The following is a 25,298-nucleotide window of genomic DNA, read 5'->3' as shown; positions in this document are numbered from 1 at the left end:
TACTTTTAGTTTGATACTCATAGGCTTAACCATTTTATGTGTTTTTTGTGTTTTTTTTTTTTTTTTTTTTTTAGGAAACTCTGAGCTGAAAGATAAAGAGGACCAGTTTGGAAGAACTCCCCTTATGTACTGTGTATTGGCTGACAGACTGGACTGTGCAGAGGCATTGCTGAAGGCTGGAGCTGATGTTAACAGAGCTGATCGTAGCCGAAGAACTGCTCTCCATCTTGCTGCGCAAAAGGTAATTACAAGTATTCAGCCATTGTATAAACTTGCGTCATTCACAATGAGTATAAAGATTTTCTTGTATTGAGTAAGGATATTGTATTTTTAGAGGCTTTCATTATTTTAGAGGCAAATAATGCTATGAGTTTTTTGAAAACTTGGTCCATCCAGAAGTAAATCTTTGGAGGGTTATTTTTTTTGTTTTTTAGCATTTTTATTGAATACATTTGTAGCTGTCTGCAGAGACGGTGCAGTTCGTTGCTGTTTTAAGAACTTGCACTTTGTAGGTAAAAATAGTCCTTGTCCATTTTGGGATAGCCAGTTCTAAGTAAAGACTACATCTTGTACACTCTGATATTCCTTAGGATGTTACCATTAATTTCAGTGGAATTCAGGCCATACATTGTTAATTATTAATGCCCTATCTGAGAATTTCAAGGATAGGGAATACCAAATCATTTCCAGGACCAGGGGGGAAATGCATTACTGTCTGGTTTTCCTTCTACAATTTCAGTTTATAATACTGTCCAGTTAAATTGTTCCACTGGAAAAGTGCTAAAGGAAGTATTCAACAATAAAATAAAAGGTAATTTAAAGCATAAATTCAGAGCTGCAATAAATTTTGAGCATGTTTAGGGCCGAGGGAAGTGTCCGCAGTTACAGGAGACCAAGTAAACTGCTGACGGGAGAAGAAAAAAGGTGTGGTTGGCTAGCTAACCAGGATGTTTGAGTTCATAAACCTTGAAAAAGACTCCACAGAGAAGATTAAAAGCTCAAACTGAAAGCAACAGCTTTTTATTTACTATTTTGCTTCTTATACTATGTGTAAAACTGTAACTGCTCAAAAGTTAGAGTTGTTTTAGCTATGTAAGCTTTGGTACCAACCATTTTTTTATAATATCTTGTCACCTGTTCATAATCATTCACATTGTTCAGATGGTTTATATACTTTTTAACACACTCTGCAAGGTGTTTTTTTGTTTTACTTGAGTTAGGTTTACATAAAGGGAGCTATGGTATGGTCACAGTATTTAGTAGGAGCAACTGAATAGAGAATTGTTTAGGAAGATTATAATAAGGTGACATTCTTCAGTTACACTTGCATGGGAAACCTTAGGGACTGTGTGGTCTGTGTTACTACATCCCTTATTGAGAATTAAGTATTCATTTAATATTTTAAATTTACAAATTCCTCAGGTAAAAATGTCAACTATTAAGAACTAGTGTGAATGCATTCTTGAAATGTGTACAGTAATGCACTACATTAATTGACTACCATCGTAATTAGTTACAGTAGGTTATAGCTGAGTTGAAACAGGGGAATTCATTTATTTGGTTATATACCACAACACCCTGATGAAATATTTCAGTCATCATCATAACCTTGTCTCCAGTGTACCAGGGTTAACTTCATATTTCTAAGTGATCAGCTTACTGTGAATGTTGTTGTTTCAAAGATAGGTATTTCATAAACATAACAATGTCAGAGACTTAAAAAATTGCTCTAAAGTGCTATACTTGCCTGGTGTCCTTACAGGCTTTGGATTTTATGACCCGATAGACACATGAACATTTTAATCATACTAAAAACTTAATTTTAAAAATTACATTTTCACCAGCTTTTAAAAATACATTTTAGCAGATGAAACCAATACAAATATCCTCAAAATGAACATACAGACGAAGATTTAAACAAGAATTTATATTGCAGCTGTTCAAGGCAAGAGATATTTTGTCTTGGCATTATATCCATTAACTGCCTGTGCTCTCCATTTCCTTTATGTCTCGCTGCAATCGTGAAAGGGCAGTTTGTACCATGTGATACTTGGACCATCTTAGATGTGGTTTCAGTTGACAGTGCAGCTGAAAAAAAAGGTACTGTCTTTACCCCATGCTGTTTTAGCAGAAGGTTTTATGCAGTCACCCACTTTTTGTGTAATATACTAGATAGATGTGATTCACCCCACAGCCACGTAAGTGCTTGTACCATCATAGTGCTGGGGTGGCAAAAAGTGGTCAGGAGAGAGCCTTGCAGCTGCTTTGCATTTGGCTGGCTTAGCTGTCCTGTAAAACTGCAGTCTGTGTCTTCTGAGCAGTTACTCAGTATTGATGTCAGGTTATGAAATTAACATTTCATGTGTGTAAAATTTTGTCTTCAGTCTTTCCTTGTTAACATTTTAAGATCTGCATTTCCATCGTGAATGCCTTCTGCAAAATATATAAAAATAAATTCAAAATAACTTCATGTTCCATGCAGTTTTGGCTGTTTAAATAATGTTTTGCATTCTTCTTATTCCTCTCTGATACTTTTGGTTTATATTCTAATTCTTTTTTTTTCCCAAAGTAAAAAAAAAATTCCCATGTAACCAGTACTGAAAGTTGATTTTTGGATAGAAACAGAAGAATGTTGTGTTGGTTAATCATGAATCTACATATTTACCAGGACCAGTGTATAGTTTTTGTTGTGTTCAAGCTTGTGAGTCAGTCACTGTCCTGTGCTTCATCAAAGCAGCTTTACAGGACTTTCTAAATCTACATTCATTTGTAGTCACAACTACAAGTTGTTTAGAATGACGGTGCTTGGAGATTCAGATTCCTAAATTGCACTTGAGTTGCCTCCTAATTTTCATTTTCTTTGGAGGGAGAAGTTAGATTAATGCTCAGACCTTTACATGGAACCAGTGAAGAGGCAGGAAAGAGAAGACACTTTTCCACACACATGTTCTCAACTAAAGCAGATGGATGTAAAACGAAGTAGGGTTTCCTGAGTAGGAACCTTCCTCTCTAGAATTACTTTTGCCATTTTTTACTGTCTCTTGGGAGTGCTTTTGGAACACCTTACTCATCAAATTGCAGCAGACATCCTGAGGGCCAGAGTTTGTTGCCAGAATATTTGAGTCTCTTTAGGTTATCATTCTACAGGCTTCCTTTACGTGCCCCTTTACAGGTATTCCTCTGAAAGAGTCTTGCAGTTGATTTGACTAAAAATGGTCTCTGCTGTATTTGGGAGCCACAGAACTGTCTTGGAGGCAAAGGATTTGTGAGAAGATACTCTTCTAATGCCAAACAGAAAGAATGATTTAGCCATGTTGGACAGAAGGAAGCTGAATGTTTTCATTCATATGTTTAGATTCAAGATGGTGACTCTCCCATTAGTAATCCTGGTTATCAAAAGAAAAATTGGTTTAATTCTCTCTGCAGGATGCATCTCTGCAGGATGCAGACAATCTTGTAATACTTCTTTCCCTCAGTATCAGCTAAAACTGCAGCCAGTGTAAGGTTCTTTGTTTTCTCTCCAGTATCAAATAACTGTGCTAAGGTATTGGTCAGTTGAGATGAAACTATTCCTGTTTTTCTGTCTGGAGACTTCACTGATGAAAGGACTGCCAATTCATGTCTTTCAGTCCTAGTAAAATAGCTTGTTTGTGGTTTTTGATCCCCGTTATAGAGCAAACATTCAGAAATGTGGCATAGCCCTGAATTCAGTCATAAATCATCAGTATTTCTGATAGCATGGCTAGGCAGACTGACCCATGCTGTCCCATGTTCTTTCAGTTCCAAGGGTTTCAACACAGGTAAAAAATGAAGGTGATCTGATTTCAGTAACCTTGTCTAATGCAGTTTTAATATCTAGGTCATCTTTGCCAGTTAACGAGGAAACTGAGGTCTCAGAACTCAAAGTTGCTATGTCGTCCTTGTCTTGCCATGCTTTGTCCAAATGACTTTTGTCACTGGAGCATGTCTACAAAGCAGTAGTTACCTGGAAAGATGTATCAGATTCTCAACAAAGGGTTCTTGTAATCTCTGTGTCTTCATTAATGACATTCTGGACTATTTGCAAGAAGTAAGAGGATATTCTTTTACTTATTGGTCCACCTAGCCACCTTTCTTTGATAGCAGATTAAGCATAAATGTTCTCACCCTTTTCTCTGCAGAAAGTTCCTGAAGTTAATAAGGTCAGAAATTTCAGCTGTTAATATTACTTGAAATAGCAATGCTTTTTGAAAATAACTGTAGTTATACAATGATATGATAACCTCTGAGTGGTTGCTTAACGATAATAATTATGTTCTTTATGGTAAGTCTTCCATTTGATGATAGAGATCCTTTGTATTACAGCTTTTAAGCTTTAGACATCTGTTGGTCTCAAAGATTCTTAGCATGAATAAGGAACTAGAAAGTTAAACTCTTTGCTTAAATGTAACAAATATATTATTTGATGGAAAGTATTCAAAATATAACACAATGCAGTGTGTTATGTGTTATAACCATGGGGTTAGAATAATCTCATGTAACTGTAGAAATTTACATTGCAAACATCTACATCTGAGCAAGTCGTCTAGATCACTTTTAAAGTTAATGCACTTTAGGGTGCAGTTCATTCACCCTGAAGTATAGATGAGTATCTTAGGACATGCTGACTAGCTCAGTCATCCTTTTAGGCATCTGACTGATGTAGGTTTTGATGTTGTCGATGCCTAAATTGTAACAACTGAATCTCACCCAAGGCATATATTTTTTTTTACCAGGTCATCTTTTTAGAATCTTCATTGACATCATCTTTTGTAGTATCTGTCTTGTCTTCATCAGCCATATGATGGAAATGTTTCAGTCTTTGTAGGCAGAAGGCTGTGTAAATGAAGTTACTTGGTTTTTCTTCTTGGGTTTTCTTCTGTCCACTCTAAAGGTAGAAAGTTTTGGTGTCTCTCATTAAATGGATAGGTCTCCCAAGCAGTTTTGAAAGGGTGCACACCCTTAAAAAGAAAAAAAAAAAAAAAAAAAAAAAGAAGAAAAGAGGTAAGTCATTAACTTCAGAAAAATTAAATTAAAAACCAATCAAACAAAAAGACCCCCAAAACCGAAACCCACCAGAAAATGATACAAATTATTGCAGGAGTGCACCTGTGAAGATTGCTATAGGAGTTTCAGAGGACAGTTGTGACTTCATGAACATGGATGAAATTTACTGGGAGCTGAAACAGTGACTGCAACAGAAGTAAAATCATTAACATAATTTTCCAGTGATTTCACAATGAGGAATTGTATTACTATGTAGGTACAGATCATTTAAGCTGGTAGAATTTAGATTATTGTGAAATAAACATGCTGTGGAGACAGATAGGAGTACTGGGATTGCAGTTTAACTACAGACATTAATTTTCACTTGTAAGCATTCTGGTAGCAGTTTGCTTCTAGTCTTAAATTGTAACTTGTTTAAACACCCACATGTGATACTTCTAAATGGAAATGTTTCTACATACCCAAATTACCTGTATATTATTTTTTTCATTTATCTTTCATTAAGTAATTCCAATTTAGTATAAGGAAAAAACCAGGCCTGCTTCTTTCAGAATTTCTCACAGAGGATGCTCACTTGCTAGCAATGTTTACTCTGGGAAAGTAACAATCTCTATGAATACTCCAAGCACAGCCTTTTGTGTTAACAGGGATAGAAGAAAAAATTCAATAGTTTTGTTGTTGAATGCTAACAATATGCACTTAAAATAATTATTAGGATGCTTAACTGTCAGAAGGATATTAATTTTGGTTTCAGGAAGATTAATACCACTCCAGTGGGAAAATTTGGCTTTCATTATCTGGAGGCATGATATATTCTGTAGCTTATATTAATTCTTTGCTGACACAGTTATTGACAAATAACAGTGCATCCAGGATGCAGTTAGGAATTCTGTGTAAAGTAAGAGAGTATATTTTAATGGTCTTTAATTGTAATTTTTCTTAAACTAGAAAAAATGGTTGTTCCTGTGTACTCACCAGTAACCATATAGGTAAAGACAGAAGTAAGAAAAGACAGCCTCTGGCAAGCATAAGACATAGCAGAAAATTATAAGCAGAAGGTAGTCTTCAGTTCACTTATTTTAGGAAAGCTTATTCCCAAATCTTATCTAAGGAGTACAGTCAAGGTAGTCCAAGAGCCCCAAACCCAGAACATTATTTCCCCTTTCTTGTCCAAGTAAAAGATGTTTGTATTAAAAGCTCCTGAATAAAACTTGCCTGGGAACAAACTTATACATTTTTCCCTCACTACCTTTTTCAAGATATATTTCTTGGAGCCGTAGTCTCTCCAATCATTCATCAGGCATTATTCAAACTACATAAAAGAGCACATGTGCTTCTTTCTTTCCCAACCTATATCATGAGAATAAATAATCACAGTGCCTTTCAGAGACGATGGTGGTCAGTTCATGTTCTTTTTTCCCTAGGCTGGTAACCTTTTGTGATGTTCCCCCTTAAGTGCAAGCTCATAATGAGTAATATTAATTCTGTGCATGTAGGTTCATGAAGTGTGAATGATGTTTACATTCATTCTGTCATACTTTCATGTGAACATATGATTTGACTAAATGTGAAAAATCTAGACAAACCAAGGTGTAAAACAAATGTTGGCTGACCATTCAGAAGAGGTAATTTTTTTTACATGCAGGACTGTAGTTTCTTCTGTGTTTAAAGCCACAGACAATAACTGTGACACAACTGTTTTCTTTACTTTCCCAAACAAAGGGTTCTCTCCAGTGAACACAGCCTGAAGATGCTCAAGGGCAGAAGGCACAGTTCCTCCTATGTGATTTGTGTGCGTTGTATTACAGATAAGCTGATTGAGCTACCAAAGGGTTGGTCCTGTCCATGGCCTTCCTATGACCCCTTTTCACAACTGCGGAACTGCTCACTGTTCAGTGAGTCGACAGAGAATGAACTCTACAAAATAACGATTCATTTTCTGCCTGTTTAGCACAAGTACTCATGCTCCCAAATGCTTTTCGCTATTGGTTGTGCTGATACTACCGTTGATCTGTGCTGTAAGCCCTATTGAAATGGTTAAAAATAACTACAGGAAAACTGTAGGAAGAAAAAACTCAACATTAGAGACCTGATTTACGCTATTGTGACAGTTGTACTTTCACCACTGGGGAAGAATAATAAAGCAGACAGAGATTTTTGTAGGGCTGGAACTTCCTAGATGAACTCTGAGATCATGAAAAATATTCTTAAAACCTTAGGTAAGAATTTAGCAGCATTCCATTTGAGTTGAGGGGAGGACAAGGGAACCCTTCTGAAGGTGTTTAATTCTTTTTGTGTGTGATAAATAATAGCTGTGGCTTTCTTCCAGGATCTTGTATGTCTCTCAAATTCTGCTTCAGACTATTCTTTAGACTTCATTAATACTTCCATTTGCCTCTGCATTAACCTGTCTTGATTTAATGATCGGTGAGCAAAATATTAAATTATAAAAAGGTGATCTTGAAATCAAAGTATTGGTCTTCTCTTATGAAGTTCAGATGTAGCTCCGGAGCATCTTAAATTTCACTGTTTCTCCACTGAAATGTGTAGAGCAGCTTGGAACATGATTGTACACGAAAAGTACTACAAGATAAAGCATCTTGTGGAGACCAGTGTTAGGTAAACTCTTTTGCATGTAACTAGAGAGAGAAATGATTGGTCTGAAAAGGTTCTGGGGAATCAAGCAACACTAGATATTATGCAAACGGGCATATGTGAAGGAGAGGTAAGGCTTTCCAAGTCAGTTACAGTAAGCATTATAGAGCAGCATCATTGAAACAGAAAGCTTGACAACAATTTTGTTGGTATGGAGAGCTTCATTTGGGCACATATGTGATTCTCATATTTTCAGGCAATACATTTTCAGCATACACACTTTGTCATGCCTCGTAACAAGGCAAGAACATGCACGTTGTTGGTTGCTCGTGAAGTGTTAAATCACTAGAGTCATTTGGTATCCAGCAATCATCTGTCTCTACTGTCAAACTGTGGGTTAAAATCCAGCCAGTTCTTTTGTCTGCAGAAGACAAAATTGTGGAAATACTGTTCTACAAGTCAGGTTTCAGTTGCACAGCAGACACTGAGGCATCTGAATCTGATTTCTCACTGGTTTTATGTTAGTATGAAATCACATTTTAAGACAAGGTTATGCAAAAATCTATGTGCCAAAGTAGTTCTTTTGACTTCAAGTTCAGGATCAGAATTTCAGAGTAGCTAAAGGTCGGACTCTGTCTCTATACAGACTACACTGATAAATATGATATGAATGTCTATATGGCACATGTAAAATTGTCTTTTAAATTATTTTAATAATTGTTGGCTACTAAATTTACTTACTCTAATAAGACATGTTTGGAAATAGTGCTTGCAATTTGTGGCTCCCTCCCTGAATATACCTACTTTCCAGCAGTCATTTTGAGCATCAAATGGATTAGAGCATGGCTAAACAAAAAATATAGTGTCTGTTACTGTCTTTGGGTAGGATTGGATTGTGAAAGAGAACAAATAAAGCTGGCTGAGGCGCTGGAATGCATTATACTATAAATATCTGATGAGTTTGCTCTATAGCCTGCTGTAGACAGAATGCTTCTACTTCCACTCGTAATAGCAAAATACTGTTTTTCCTTGTTTAGACTAGTAGAAGCAAAAGCTGAAGGTGGATGGGGGAGGTTTAAAGAGAGGATTTGCAGCAGGAGCACTTGTGGCGTATTTAGACAAATACTGTACAGTAGAGTATATTTGCGTGGAAAGGGATGGACTGAGTGTAGTGCCTCGTCTTTTTACGTGCACATGAAGTGGTGATCTCCAGTTGCCTGGGGCAGTTGATGACTGGCAGCCGTCATTGTTGTATCCATATTTTGAAGGATTTTGTTTTAATTGTGAGGGTTACAAACCTAATTTAAAAGTAGAACAAAGAATAAATACATCTAAGGGTTTTGTGAAGATGAATGGATTAGCTCTTGCTATGTGTAAAGGATGTTCAGATATGATTGTCAGGGAGGCCCATCTCCTGGAACACAACCTGAAAAACATGGTGGTATATGATTTCTGATTCTGACCTGTAATGATGGAAAAGATTCACACTTGTCAAGAATAGTCATCATAAATCAAATATTATAAATAAGTATTACAGAAGAAAACTCAGGAATAATAATGAGGGAGACGACTTATTGGGTTAATAAGTCTAATTCTTATATAAAGACACTTATTTTGCTGATATGATTAGAAATGAAGAAGAATAGTAATTTTTCTTCACTGCTTGATATCAGCTAGTCCCCTAGTACAACATTGTTTTTTAGCCATCATAGTTAAAGAATTTTTAAAAAAGGAAAAGCACTTAAGATAATAAAAGGGGAGGGGGAGGGGGGGGAAGCCCAAATGAGAATACTCTTAACGAACTAGGTAAAACCAGACTGAGAGAACAGTATGTATTCCTTTCCTCTGTAAACAAGGTGTGTGTTAAAAAGAATCTGCTAAATAAGAACAGACCATAGCAGTGAATATAACCTAGGATAAGTAGGAGGTTTAAAATATAAACATTAAGAGAATTCTTTATGCTGGAAAACCTGAACAGCTCTTGAGAACACTGTGGACTCACTGCTGCCAGTGTAGGCATAAATGTCTTTGGGTGAATGAGAGTTTGGAATGAGTTTGGGCAGTTCTCCCCCATGCGGAGGGTTAGAGCTCTCCTTCAGCACAGGGGCTTCTGTGAGAGCCCAGTGCCGAGAGTTTGGAACTAGTCTTGTTTTGGAAAGGACAGAATGATACTAAAAACAGGTCTTCATCACTGTAAATAAAAATATATTATCTACTAAATGGTACACTACATTATTGGAAAATTAAAATAGTTTTCTCCTCTTTGCAGTGCTTTATTATATTTGGAGGACATTTTAGAGCAGTATAGTAATAATTTAAATTTATTCCTTGAAGTATCATATAAAATTCTAACTTTTGGGTTTTTTTACCTCTTTGCTTGAGTTTTGAGACCCAGCTTACCCAAATGTCCTTTAGGTTCAGTTTTTCTTCAAGCAATAGTAATCTTAAGGATTCTGTTTGCCTATCTACACTTTGTGATACTATACTGAAATGCCCATTTTTTGAAGAGTTTAATCATCTGTGTCTGATTGAAATGATTATTAAATATGTGTGTATCCCCAAGACTATTTTGTAAACCTCAGAAGTTAAAACAGTCTGAGGACAAATACTATGCAAATTTTATTTTTTTTTTACTAAATAAATCTTTTTACAGATTTTAGATTTTTAAAAATAGATTTATGTTGCACTTGCACGTAGTTTCCTATATCTGTACGACATAGGTGTTACACAGGAACATTTTTCTCTGTTAAACTGTAGATTTTTCCAAAGTAGAATAGTGGATATTCATGTCTTTTGTCTTCTTTAACTAAAGAAGCTTTTATTCTATTTAAGTTTAAATGTATTTGATTTAATATTATTTTATTGTTAGTAAGTGATTTCAGAAGCATAGGAATCTGTCGCTGGAAAATACATTCTTTTTGGCATAGTTGAGAAATCAACTAATTAATTATGGCAGGGCAGTACTAATTGCTTTTTAACTGTTTCAAGAACTTGTGTATTTTTACTCACATTATTCTTGTGATTGATCTTAAGAATGTTCCAGTGGTTGTGGTGTTTTACTTGTTTTGGGTTTTTTTAATGGTGTCTTCCTGTCATTTGTTGCATTAAACAGCCTCAGTTCAGGGACTGTGCCTCTTGTCTCACTGTTAATGTTTTTGGATAATATCACTGTAAAAACAATAAATGTTGTTGCTGCTTTTCGGTTTGCCTTGGAGTGCTGTGACTTGTGAGGTCCTATGCTACCGGATACTGCATATTGTTCTAGAAACAGACTTTTTTTTGCTTGAGAAACAATTTAAGAAAATTTATAATAATAAATTCAAATTATGTAGTCCTGGTTTATATCACTCCACTAAAAAGAGAGGAAAATTTTGTAGCTATTAAATGGAATAACAACCATAACATCTCTCTGTCATGTAGGTTGGAATTGGGATTCCTTTTTTAATGATGCAAATCCTTGCCTGATAAGAACGTTTCCCAGCTCAAGTTTGGTTTTCTGGGGTTAATTTTCCTGGAGTTTCTGCCTGGGCTTGAGAAGAGCTCTGTACAAAGGGAGTCAGTACAGCCTAGTGGAGAGCAGAGTCATGAGCATTTGCATCTCTGGAATGTTTTTATTGACAAACGGTAGTCTGCTATTGACATTTGTGTCCCTTGATGATACTTCTATCCTAGCTTATCTTTGCTGGTCAAATGCCTTAATTGTTCTGGCCTTTAATTCAGTCAAAGTTGGAGCATGAGTGGAAGAGAAAAGAGAAGGAACAGGTCTAACAGAGCATCAAGCTTGAGCTGTGAAGCTGCTGGCAACGATCAACCTGTCATAATGTTATGATTTGTTCATTTTTATACCATTTATTAGCCTTTACTTGTTGTGCCATTTGGCCTCCAGGGCAGATAAAGTGCTGTCTAATTTGGTAGGTTTGCTTCTGTCAGAGTGGCCTCGACAGAGAAGGTGTTAGCTGTAGTGACAAATAATCAATAGCTGTCGTTGTCATGAGGAACGTGAGTAGTTGGGCCTTTCATCTGGAGGATTAGAGGTCTAATTGGATTGAGAATAGGGAGGGTGGGCTGTTGGGTAACCCTGTCAGCTATGTTAAGCTGTCAAATGTCAGCCTTCCTGAAAGGAAGAAGGGATGGTTAGCTTTCAGAAACAAGGAAGAAGATATATGAAAGCTTTTTAAAAAAGTAATAGATGGAGAAGTAGAATAGACTAATGTACGCTTTAACCCCTTCATGTTTAATTATATAGCTCTCCAGTTAATGAGGATGCGTGGTGTGCGCGCTCTCTGTATCTCACACGCACACACACAGACAGAATTTGTGTGAAACATTTGGCAGCATGATACCAAATCAGCCTGGTTCTATGTTTTGAGGAAAAGCCAGTTAACTATTTAGATGCAGAGTATAAATGCAAAAGATTATGACATAGAAGAAGAAAATGTCCACCAGTGGAAGGAATCACTTAGCAGAAGCTATAAAGAAGCTGAATATTTTATTTTATTAGTTTGTTGTAAAGATTTGGTAGCCTCATAGTACTAATATGTTTTTTTGAGATATAAGCAGTTGTTTCAATGTTGCTGTGATCCAGTCCTGCATTGGACTGTAAAATTGTCAGCTGAATTTTGTCTGTATTTTCTTACTGTTGCTTTTGAACCCTTGCTCTCTGCCTGTTTCTTGGAGAAAGATTTGTGTTATTACAAAGAAGATAAATCCAATGAAAGAGCCATTATGCTAGTAGAACAAATATTTTTTTCAGATTAATGTCTCAGAAGGCTTACAGTACTAATATTTACCTTACCAGAATAAATAATAGGACTAGATTTTAAAGGAAGATTTGTTTGTTTATAAAATTACTGAAATAGTAGTTTTCTTATTTTGTCACTCTTTTCAAAGCAGGTCTTAACTGTAACCATACTAGCATTTTCTTTCTCTAAGTAACAAATTTTCCATGAGATCTATAGTACTTGGCCAAAGTTACCAATGTAACTGGCCACCTCTTACAAGAAGCTATCATCCTTAACTGCTGATGACCTTGAAATAGCAAAGTTTTTAGAGAGGGGAAAAAAAGCCCTTTATTTTGTATCAGCTAATTAAACAAAAGACAATTTTATACTTTTCTTGGTTTTTATAAGCTTGTAGATTTTTTTTAAAGCTCATAGATTCTTTTTTTTTTTTTTTTCCTGGGTTTGACCATTTATTCTAAACTAGTGTTTTTACTATTGGTGTTTCAGTTTGAATTGATTCCCCTGCTGCTCCCCTCTCTTCTGCACCACTTATTGATGGCCATTTGGACTCATGACATTGTATTTGCTGGTGGTCTGCTGTAAATACCGGCAAACCCATCCTTAATCTTAGGTTTATCTTTGTAGGTTAGCACAATGGTGTGAGTATTTCAGAAGCAGAAATCTTGAACGGATTGTCTGTTATCATGTTTCAATGGCTAAAGTGTTAGAAATCGTGGCTTTTTTCCCCTTAGAGATTGACTGCCATGCTCTCAAAGACACATCTTTGTGTGAGGGTCTGGATTCATGGCTCTTGAATCCTTTTTGCTTTTGCAATCAGTTATCCGACAGGTATTGTTCCTCTGTCATTTCTAGTCTAGGCTTTATCAGAACTAAACTTCAAACTTTTCTCATTATCTAGTTCTCCTGCCTCATCTTTCTCCATGTGTTTTGTTTCATTGCTTCCCCAACTCTGACTTTATGATCTTGACATTTATTTTTGAGTCTGTATAATCTGATTTAATCACATTTAACCTTCTGGTGTGAGCTATCAAAAGGACAGATGAAGAACTGAGATCATGGCCTGCTCTTGCGGCTTTAAGTGTGTTGAAAAGAGCTGAGATTGCCAAGCTGCAAGAGAAGTATTATACTGCTGTGGCCAGGCTGGCTTCAGTATCCATAATATCCATGAAGCTGACCCAGTGTTTCTACTGTGTGTTGTAGTCTGCGCTATAGAAGCACTGTGAGAAAATGAGCTTTTTCCTGGTAATAAAAGTCCAGGCCCATTTATTATTAAAAGATTTTTAAATTATGTTTTTAGCTTATTTTAAATCTATCTGTTCTTATGAAACATGATTTTTTTGGTCAAGTTTTTGCTTTATTTTTATTCATTGTGATAAGAAATGTGCCATAATTCAGTATCTTAATTTGTAGAGCTTTACCTAACTCTTGCCACCAAAATCCTTGCCCTGTTTCTTTTTCCAGACAATTTCCTTGCCATGGCAATTATCTGTGGTTTCCCTGTTTTCTCCCCTTCTTAGTCTAGCTAGAACATCACTATTGGTGATGTTTTCTTTCTCTTTTCCTCCAGCAATGTCACAGCTATTTTCATTAACCTAATTGACTTATTTTCATTGTACAAACTATTCTCTTTCATTTTCAAGCACGATGTAATTTCACTTCTCTGCTTCTTGCCCTGCTTCTTCCTCTGCTAACTCTCCTCCTTTCCTCCATTTGACATTATATCTTCTACCATGTTTCCTGTGCTTGAAATAAGCTTTTGTGATCCAAATTGCCAGAGAGGATATTGTCAGGCCCAAAACATAGATTGTATTATCATACTAGTGCCTCTGTTGAGCAGTCTTGATCTCAAGCATTTGAAATGTCATTAAAAATAATAAGAAATGTCTCCAACTGCTGTGATTTTTCTAAAAGATTTTGAAAATATGAATCAAGTGCAAGCCATGGTGGCAGAACATAGAGAAGCTCTGCTTCTGTTGTGTTTCTCAGTGAAAAGGAACTAATTCTGCATAGCATATGGAATGATATCTTAAATATCTGTACAGCCAGCTGGTAGAATTACTTTATTTTCCTCTATCAAATTCACGGTCATATTTTTATGAGTAAAATTTGGAAGAGCTTCTGGGCTGATGACTTACCATTGTTACTTTTTCTGAGCTTTTCTAAGTCCTTTCCCATAGCAATAATTTTTCAGGCTGTTATCAATGAATAAAATAATTTGTATTAGTTTATAAAGAATATCACTTACCAAGAATGAGAAGGTAAACTGATTCTGTTCTAAAAAAAAATTAAAATCTTAAGTGAGGACTTAAGGCTAAAAAAATATTGATGCATAACTTCAACTCAGAGATGTTGTTGGAAAGATGCACTAGAACTGAAAAGGATAGACATGCTTTAGGACAGTTAGGCAAAATTTTGCCCAGTGAAGGCAAGTACTTTGCACAGACATGAGCAGTGCTTTTTCTACAGAACGTTATTCCATGTTTCTTGATGTTTGGCTGTTTTGAGTTGACTTAATTATCCTGGTTTTCAACTGCTAGCTCTCTTGTACATACTGTTGCCAAATGGCTGTCCTCTATCATTTTGCTTTATTCAAAGGATTGGTGAAAATTTCTCTAGCATTTGAACTTGAAAATAATGGTTGCATCTTAAAAACAGGATTCTTTTTAAACATGGTACTTACTATACTTGGACTGTTATGGTTCATATCTGAATAGATTTAATTTTGTTTCACTTCTTGCTGTTCCTTTAGTGTGTTTAGCACTGTGGCATCCCTCGATGCACAAGAGACTTGCCCAGCTCTTCTCCCAGGACATTGATGTCTGCTGCCAAGTCTATTCCTTAAAAAATACCTTTACAGGCAAAGACATCTCCCTGTTTGAGTGTCCTTTCTAAAACATCATTCTTGCATTAATTGCCCCTCCGCAGCTGACCTCACGACTGATCTTTAATGGTTACAAGAAGAAATATTGTTGTTGGGACTGAGAAACCGCTTACTTGTTTGTGTCCAGAGTTGGCACTGACAAATTAAAACAGGACTATCACTACTATTAGCTCATCAGTTTGGTTTAGTTCAGTTTTGTGAGCTGTTTGGTGATTTCTGTTTGAATGAGGTGAGTTTTTCTGAGTATTCTGTAGTAAAAAGTGAAGGTATTTGTTTTCACTGATTATAAATGTTATTCTAATTTTAAGTGAATTAGTTTTGTGTTAAATGTTTCCACATACACTTCAATAAATGTAGTACAAGCAATAGATCATTTTGAAACAGGACACCTTTCTGTTGAATTCTCCAGGAATCTTCTATCAGGTGTCTGACATGTCCTTAATCTGATGCTCAGGCTTGTCATTTGAATCAATAGTATACTAGATGGGATGTCTTCAGCATGCAAGGCTATTGCTATAGAAGGTATTTGAAAAATAAATTCAGATCTTATGGCCAGCCACAAACTCCAGGAGCACTAATCTTTCATTTGTCTCTCTCTTTGTCTGTAAACAGTTAGTTAAATTGTTGATTAAAGAGAATTAGGTGAATCACACTGAAGTCAAAATGGATATGTATAAACTACATAAGCAAATTCTGTTGTTTCCTGGAAAGCAACAGCTAATGTCAGCGTTTCATAAAATACAAAATTAATTTAACTTAACATTATCATTTTTTGGTCTCTTTGTAGAGCAGTTTGGAACCCTTTTTTTGTTACACAATTTTGTATTAATAAAGAATGAAGAATTAGTGAAGAATGCTACCAATTTTTATTAATGAGGAATGATTTCTATTGAAATATTAAGTGATTTATGTTATGAATATAATCTGTATATGTTCAGCCTTCTGATGGGAACATTTAAACATATATAAATATATACACACACAGGACATGTTTTTTCAATGTTCTGTTAGTATGGTATAGATTTGGGTAGACTTTAAGAAACACCAAACTTGAATTGTTATTTTAAACTGCCTATAGTCTGAACAAAGAGAAATAAATTAGTACTTTTATTACTTCTAGGTTGTAGTTTAGCTTAGTAGCTTACTAAGGATTTATTTACCAGTACTGTAAGTAGATTCTGACTTCATTTTAAATCTCAAATATCACTGTAGTGTCTATAGAAGCTATAAAATATTGCAGTATATAAAAGTAGCCTCAGGTGTCTGTTATTTAAAGTAAGGGTAAACCTACCTTTATTGCAGGTTATTTTCCTTATGGGTTGTCTGTCTACTTCTGTAGTAGTTCTGGAAACATCTCTGTGGCTGGAGAACTTGTCTCAGAATAGAATTTTATATGTATTTTTGTAATTATTTCAAACAGTGTTTTGTTATAGGACTTAAGATGTTTGAAATATATTTAAATCAATTAAAAGACACGGACTTATTTTCAGATAAAACAGCAGCTAAAATCATAACAAAAAATTCTGGGAAGATACGCTCAAAAATGAGTATATATGCAAAGTTTTAATTTTGCAAGCATTGTTGCTTCCAGCAGTCTGTAAGGACATCATGTGCACAAGCTCTTAGGGGGTGCAATTAAGAAGTGCAAGGCAGTAGTGACATGGTACTGGTTAGAGCAATGCTGAGTAGCAATGGCAATTAGTTTGCCTCCAGAATGAAATGGTACTGCACAAATTTAGGATAAAAAGTGAGGACTTTGGACTGATGTCTGTCATTCAGACTTGTTTTTCAGGTAGAATCTGTCACAGATAGTACTGTTCTTTATAATATTATTAGATTTTAAACAGAAATCTGGACATTGCATAGAAACATACCTAGAAGAATGGAAAATCATATGAAGTCTGTCTAAATGTAGGTTTGTCCTTTTAAAGTATGAGCTTATGCAATTTAAACATTTCTGTGTGTAAGTAGATTATGGAGGATTTTTTTTGTCTTGCTAAAATGCTTTTGAGCGACCGTCCTAACTTGTCTTATGTTTCTGGAGGAGGGGGGAGAAGTTTAGGAGGCATTAGGTTATGTATGTATAACTAAGAAATAAGTGACTGGGATATCTGCAAAACATCATTTATGTGAGGTATACAGATAATTACTGAAAATGCAAAGAACATTATTAATATGGACATAAAACTTTACTAGGATTCGAGAAAAATGTGGATATATGAAAATGCCATTTTTAAAAAGAAAGCCATATATTTCAGGGATATATTTTGTTAGTTTTTTAACACTACTCTTAGTTTAAGACTGTTCAACTTAAAGCCATTAAGATGAAGAAGATGAATGTAGTAAGTGTTGTATTTTTGGGGAGGAGGGGGTCAGTACTTGCTGCCAAATCTTTCAAATCACAATATTTTTTGAAATACAGTATTTTTTGAAAACTTAGTCTTTGATTCTTTATGAGGAGGTGGGCAGTGATCCCGTAAATACGGATGATGTGTCTCAGGTTTTCTGGTAAATCCCCAGAGATTGTGTGTTGTGGGTACTTCTGCCTGAATGACTTCAAAAGAACACTACAGGAAAACAAGTTCAGTAACAGTAGAAGAGATCAACTGGAAATGAGAATGTTAATTGCATATCCATCCTTGAAGTGCTTTTTACATGAAAGCCACTAATTTCTATAGGTAGATTGTAACATTTAGAGCTGAAGAGCTGGGAACACTACACAGAAACAGAATGTACAGACCGTGGATAAATGAGGTCAAAGGCTGTAAGATACAAACACCTATTTTCCTTCAACTGATGCTGGGAAACAGTTTTACCTTGGCTTGTACAGCACTAGTCAGTTGTCTTCTCTATTGTATTCTTTGACTGTGTGCCAGTTGATAGTTCTGTCTATTCCTATGGAAACCTAGACACTGAAACCAATCTTGCAAGAGGCTTTAGGGAGAAGTGCTCAGAGTTCAGACACAGCCTTGCTTTCAGTCAAAATGTCTGATAGTCAGAACTGGCCTCAAGTCGTACTGATGTTCTTTGGCTGATGTATTGCCTAAAATGCTCTGCCAGACAGATGAAGGCGCTCAGCTTGGAAACTGGTAAATAAGGTTCTATTCAGGTCCTCTCCAGTTAAGTGTTTTACTTTTGAGTCTAAGATGCTGCTAACAAAGTTGCTGAAAGGGTGCTTCCTCAGATTAAACCCATTGTCAAAATCAGTGATGTTTTTGCCATGGTTGACTTGAAAGGATTAGCAGAACATCACATATTTAAATCCACCAGTGATTTGTTAGATAGAAGACATGGCATCATCCTTCTCCACTCAGAGGTAATAGCTTACAGAATTGTTTGTCAAAACTGTAGTTCAGTGAATGACTGTTAAGGGTTATGTCTAAAACAATAATCCTAAAGATTTTGTTTTACTTACTTTTATTTTTCAGTTACATTTTTAATCACGTTAACTGCTTAATTTTGCTCAAATTTAAACTACCTAAACACTTGATTTCAAGTTTTCTTGAGTTAAACTGGTCCAGCTGCGACTGAAGTTGTTCCAGAGCTAGCAGAAATACTGATTAAACTCCCTGTAATTAATAAAATTTTCATTATTATATTTTATCTGTCAGTTCAGAGATGGGTTGTTTCTATTCACTCTGCAGCAGCTTTACTGAAGATGCATGTGGGAATCAAGCCTTCTGACTACAGTCTGCGGGCTGATGAGGGAGTGCAGAGAACAGGAAGAAGTAGTTTCTCTGCTACCTCTGCTGACTTTGTTTATAACGTAGTTAGTATAGACTATCATGGTGAGAAAACAATATGCAGAAAAAATGAGCTAAGAATTTTTATCTTCGGTGTCTGATTCTTGCCCAGTGTACCAAGTGTCTGTCCCAAAGATTGAGGGGAGTATTTGAAAGGATTGAGAATGTCCTTATAACTGCTGTGTTAAATAGAACACTTCAGTGTATTTGTTCTATAGGGCTTCATAATCAGATTGATGAGTATGATCACCTTACTTCAAATTTGTGAAATAATTTGATGCATTCACCCCTCTTTTGGTGTGGTTTCATTCAACAGTGACAATATTTTTGCACCTGCTGTGTTTTAATGAAGAATGATTAATCCAGCAGTTAAGATTTATGGATAAAATAGAATTTCCTTTACTATTCATGGTTTACATATCAAAATCCTATTTATTATGGCAGAGATGGGGGTAAACCTTACTGGGAGGTTGTGATTCTAATTTTGTATATTCTTGATATAGCATTTGAAATATAAAATATATTAGAACATATTAATGTTTAAACATACTCAAAATTCTATATAAACTTTGTCATGAGCTTATTTGCTCAAATAAGAATTCTGTGTGTTGAACTTGTATGGCAATATAGAACGTGATAACCAGAGAGACAGCCTGCTATTTTGATGGCAACTTTATTCATTTTATCTAGAAATTGAGGTTCTAAGTAGCTATATTGATTTAATTTTTTTTTTTTTTCAGGAACTGTTAAAAAAAATTTACTCAAGGGGTGTAAGAATGGTGCAGTCATATATGTTTAAAGGGTAGCTCTTACAGAGCTTATAGCTGTTGTAACCAGGCAATAATAATTCAGCTTCAATGTATTAGAAAATAGTTTCACTATTCCATGCATAGATAATTTTTCAAAACACGTGTTGTTAATTTATAAATCTAAATAATTTTTATTTGCAATTTAATTAATATATTTGCTTGATAGTCTCTAATACCTTTTCTTCTGAAGAATCTTTGTCAGCTTTCTGGCAGTTAGATGATAGTATAAGCATATCAAAATGCTCCCTATGATGTATGGATTTCGGTTGCTTTTGAAACACTATTCTGTTCCTATATATATCAAATTAGAAGTATGATAGTCACAGCTTCTGTTTTTATAAGTGCTTAGTTTGTTCCCTCAAAAGCTACTAAAACTGGCAGGTGTTGGTGACAGAAAGTTCTTCATATGCTCCACATCATTCTAAGTTGTTTCTGGTGTTCTGAAAACCTTCTTCTCAAAGGGATACTGATAGATGAGACAACCTCTAAAGAAACCACACACAGAGCCCCTTTTCTTTCCAAAATTATTAAAATTCTTGAGTTTTGAAAATGTGTGACCAAGTTGATTTGTGAGGTGAAGCAGTTTCTACTCTGTGAACGTAAGCAGGAGAAATCACTTGCCGCTTTTATTTTAAAGGGAAAGCTCATGGGTATGTTTATCTTTTAAAGGCTTAGCAATTAAGGAGTTCAAGTTTTTTGACTTTCACTGCTCTTGAAGGCATCTGACAGCAAAGAGCTGTTCTCAACTTTGGAGGTAGCAATCTATTGGCAAAGTGTGTTAATGTATTGCAAAGTGGCTGCTATATTCTGCTTGGGTTTTAAGCTAACAACTAAAGGACTTTCATGTTGTTCATATTTTACCCCAGTGAATGAGTGCACAATACAATTTATTATTTGTTAATGTATAGATTTATACTGACGTTAGAACCTCACTACAAAAAAGTGTAGACAATTTGGTGTTTCAGACGTGAGCAGTGATTAAATCTTAACTTCAACTTTTCAGGAGTCCTGGCTTTAAAAGGTTTAATACCTAATCTGACTGCTAAAAAAATCATAGCCATCCAATTCACTTTTTTGTTATCTTAGACTGAGAACTAGTATATTTGGGGCAGAATGTGCTTCTCTGGAAAAGGAGATCAGTGGCCTAGTATACTAAATTTCCATGCACCTTTCCAGTTCTTGTTCTGCCCCAAACTGGGTCTAAATCAAAGGAACAGTGTACATAAGTGAATATGTAGGTAATAACCCATGATACAGTTTGGTTTTCTGCTCTCAAGTTGTTGTTATGTATCCAGCCGTACTTTCTTAAATATGATTTATGAGTTTAAAAAGGAAAATTGTAACATGAGTAATATTTAAAGACAGTAAAAGTATAATCACTGCCCATGCTACAATTGGTGTAGTATTAGAAAAAGCAGACCCGTTTTATCTTTGCAATTAATTCAACTGCAATAATTTTGTGGTGGTCTGTTTGCAAAAGAGTAAAAGTAACTGAATTATATATTATATTACTCTGAAGAGGAGTTATTGATTATTAAATATTCTCTCTTTTCACAAAAGAAAACTGAGAAAATTGTACTGAACTGTCTTACATAAGTGCTGCTTAATTAATAATGAATATATTTCAAAAATCAAAATTTAATAAGGTAATCAATTATTAAACTATGGTGGGATGTATAATTATCAGATCTCCAAAATCCCTACTGTCACAGATGGTGGACTTGCTGCACTGTTACTCCTTCTCTGTTGTCTTCAAATGCACCCCTTTAAACTGCTTGACCTTCGTGCTTCTGATTCTGTGGTGACTTTTATTTTACCACTTGCCTGCAGTCTTCAGTGCACTTGCTGACCAGGCTTAGGTACTGCAGTTCTCTCTGTTAGGGGCTGTGGTCAATGGTTAATGCCTGATTTTGATAAATTTCATCTTAACAGTACAGAAACAACAAGGGACAAGGTGCAAAGGGTTTTAATTAATGAAACATTCTTTGGGAATTGTAACATTGCAGAATTTGGGGATTCAATGACATTTTTGTAAGTAATGTTTTAAATAGGAAGAAAATTAGCTGAGAGAAGTAGCCTATTGGACCTCAGTAGCATGCAAGAATTTTAAAAGTAGTTTCTAAGGGATAAATACGTAAACATAAATAGAAAATTGTGTAAAATGTGCACCACGCTGTCAGCAGAAGGTTCTTCAAGACTAACTGGATATTTTGCTAGCTATTTTCTAGAAATCAATAGATTGCATTTTTAGGCCTGTACAAAAATGTTTCCTGTAGTACTAGGTGGAAAATTGCAGGTTAAATGGGAAATTAGAACACAGTGCAAGGGTATGGTAAAGAATTTGGTAATGAACTGAAAACAAACACATTTGAAATATGAACTGTAAAATCAGGAGTATATTAGAATTCCTGAACCAGTTGCACTTAAATCTAGTATTAGTCAATATTTTTCATTAAGAAACTTAGCATCACAGATAGTACTTTCTGTAAGGATACTTCAGAGTGACACAAGATTAGGTGTTATTGTCAGTCAAAGACAGGATTGGAGTGTCTGGGATACCAGAAGTACGAGAATACTGAAAGTAATTGAAATGGTCAGGAATACGATAATCCAAAACACAAACCTGTATGTGAAACCTTGTTCTGTATTATGAAGTTATGACTTGAAAATGAGTGAGGGCATCAGTGTGCTAATTGGTTGGAGAATGTACTTAATTGATGAGAAAAATGCAGGTTTTGGTGTATCTGACAAGATACTTGCACTAGCAGTAGACATGTATCATTGCTGTTCAGTAGGCTTAGTGGGACCTCTTCTATTACATTCTGTAATCTCTGCTTGCTTGTGTTCAAAACAAATGAGTTCGAACTAGAATGAATGCAGAGAATTGATGGTATTTTGGGGGGAATGTAGGGTTTATTCTTTATTATTGAGATAAAAAGACCAATGCTTGTTTTGGTTTTAAAACCTGTACTGTACTTTCGTGGGTAGGAGTGAAGTGGGGGGGGGGGGGGTGTGTCTAAAAAAAAAACCAAAACCAAACCCTAAAAAAAACCCTCAGCCTGAAACTGAGAGAAACAAGGAAAAAAAAATCCAAACCACCATAATTCCACTTAAAAGAAATCTCTAGGAATTTTTTGAAAGGGATTAGATGTACTTACTCCCTAGGGTGCTGGAGGATTGGATTTTGTAACCTAGAAGGTCAATTTTAACTTTCAGTTCTAATTTGTGGTTTATCTGTAAATATTTATAAGGCTTTCTATTCTGCTGCAAGTATATGCCCTGACTGCATCTTCAGTGTTTATGACCGTCAGCAATGAAGAGCCCTTAAAAACCACTTCCTGTGTAAGGATCACTTTTAAATTGTTTTATGTTCTTTTGATCTGTCTGTTCCCAGTACTGGGAAAGCAGGTATGTGATTTTGAATTGGAGCCAAAGTAGCGTCTTCATGGTTTAACAGCTTGGCATTCTTTTTAATGACCCCTGCTGTGTTTACCAGGAGGTTATATAGAGATGCTGGGCTGCGTTTTTCCTAGTTCTCTAGCAACCCTTAAGTCAACTAAATTTTCACAAGCCTATTCCAAAAACCGAGTGTAGCTGTGCTGTAACAGTCAGTAGTCAGCTCATGTGTGCTAAATTATAAATCATTACAAATCACTCTTTCAAGTCTTGTTAAATATTTCAGATGGACTAGAATTGTTATGCTTTTTTAAAAATGTGGCCTCAGAAATTAATAGGGAAATAAGCAATTTTTCTATATGTATTGGCCCTTTTTAACCCACTGATGATAAGGTAATGGTAGCCTATTTATGGATGTGCTTTTGATGCTTGGAGAGGTGCACATATTTCTCTCTTAGCCTTATCTTGTACAGCTCAGTTGCTCCCTTTGTAAAATGGTGTTATATTTATCTACCTTTGTGGTATGTTTTTAAAATCTGAAGATGAAAAGTGCAAGCTCAGAGGAGAAGTGGTTAGAGCATAGAAGCACATGGTTATGTAATGACCAAGTTAACTCACCAAAAAATAGTGGGATGAGGAGGGAAATAAATTTTCACACAGCTCTGTTGCACATCAAAAGAATGTTTCTAGAACCCAGGCGAGCTCTTTAAAGCAAGCTTATATGTCTCTGAAATACTTAAAAGTTTGCTATGCAAAATACTTAAGTGTCATTCATCATTATGTGCCCAGGAGAATTTTCTTTGGGATTCTGCAAAATCTTCCTGATTGTTGGTGCATAATAAATGGCAGTCTGGACTACAGTGAAATTGATATACTGTCATTCATTTAGGATTTAGGTGAAATAGTTCTTTTTCTGCTTCCCTTTATCCTTCCCATTTCTTCTAGAACCACATCTGGTACAGGAGAGGGATATTGATTTACTGAGGCTTTAAGCTGTATAAAATGGAAGTAATATAAGGAGAAATAATATTAACAGATTAAGGTGCTTGATTCTTGTTCTATTAATAAATATACTTGTCTACTGTCTTTTGGTGTTATCTATAGTTTGGAAAAGTGTTTGGACCCTTATCTACTTAATGACTACCCAGGAGGCATCTGTGATGAAACTTAATTTCAATACATGCACACTCGCTATTAAGATGATAATGACTCCTCCATTTCAGATGGTGGTTTTTTTTACATATCAACAGTCACTAATCCAGGTTTTTACATTTATATATTTTATATGGTGTTACTTTAAATGTTCCTGTTGCTGTTACAGACTTTAACTTCCAGTTCACAGAAAGAAAATTTTATACATTTTACAGGAACTGTACTCAGTTTCTTTTCAGTTTTGAATCAGAAGAGCATCAGATTTTAGCCACCTAAGAGGAGAGGAAGTAAGATGTTCCTAGTAAGTATTAATTGCAGTTGTTCCTCTTTTATCTCCTAATAGTGGAGCAGTGATCCCAGCTGCCATTGCCAGGCTCCTACTGAATGTAGCAGAGCACTGTACATGACCTCTCTGCTGGCAAATTAAGCTGTCTGGGTCTCAGAGGGAACATGTGTGAGATCTCACAGTTGAGGAGAGAATAGCCTGTCACCTGTTAAGGAGGATAACAATCATGTATGCTAAGAAATTTTTGGAAGAATTTTGCTTACATGAAGAATAAAACCTTTCACAAGAAACAGGATTAACTACAGCAATTTGTTGTTAGCTCTGTGGTAGTCTAAGATTCAAGCTTTAACAATGTGTCTTGGAATGTATTAAATTATCTACATGTATTGAAAAGGTAAATTAAAAAAACCTATTAACAACTCTGAATTGTTCTTATACTGCTAGATATCATGTGGGGAACAGAAAGGTCTACCAAGACCTCTTTTTCATTTTGGGTGCTGGAATATTTGCATAGCTGTATTTTTATGGTCATGTTTTCTGTGTTAGGTTTGTGGGTCTGTTGTGCTGCCAACTAGTAGAGGCATGTAACATTATTTAAACCTTCCCAACAGTAATACAAAAATATGATTGCTCTAAATGTTGCAGTACAATTGTTTTGGACAATCACAG

The 25,298-nt window shown here is 35.4% G+C and overlaps 1 protein-coding gene across 2 annotated transcripts in view; it reads left to right on the top strand.

Annotated features, from left to right (window-relative positions):
• INVS (inversin) overlaps positions 1-25,298 on the top strand; it is a 99,665-nt gene that overhangs the window by 12,498 nt on the left and 61,869 nt on the right. For both annotated transcript variants that reach the window (XM_074876532.1, XM_074876523.1), the window contains exon 3: positions 75-241. In XM_074876532.1, the coding sequence (XP_074732633.1) occupies positions 75-241 (167 nt within the window). The remainder of the gene's footprint in view (positions 1-74; positions 242-25,298) is intronic.

This window comes from Strix uralensis, chromosome 1, assembly GCF_047716275.1.
Source record: "Strix uralensis isolate ZFMK-TIS-50842 chromosome 1, bStrUra1, whole genome shotgun sequence".
Lineage (NCBI taxonomy): Eukaryota > Metazoa > Chordata > Aves > Strigiformes > Strigidae > Strix > Strix uralensis.
The sequence above is the reverse complement of the archived record's forward strand: the minus strand, read 5'-3'. Positions and strand labels throughout refer to the sequence as shown.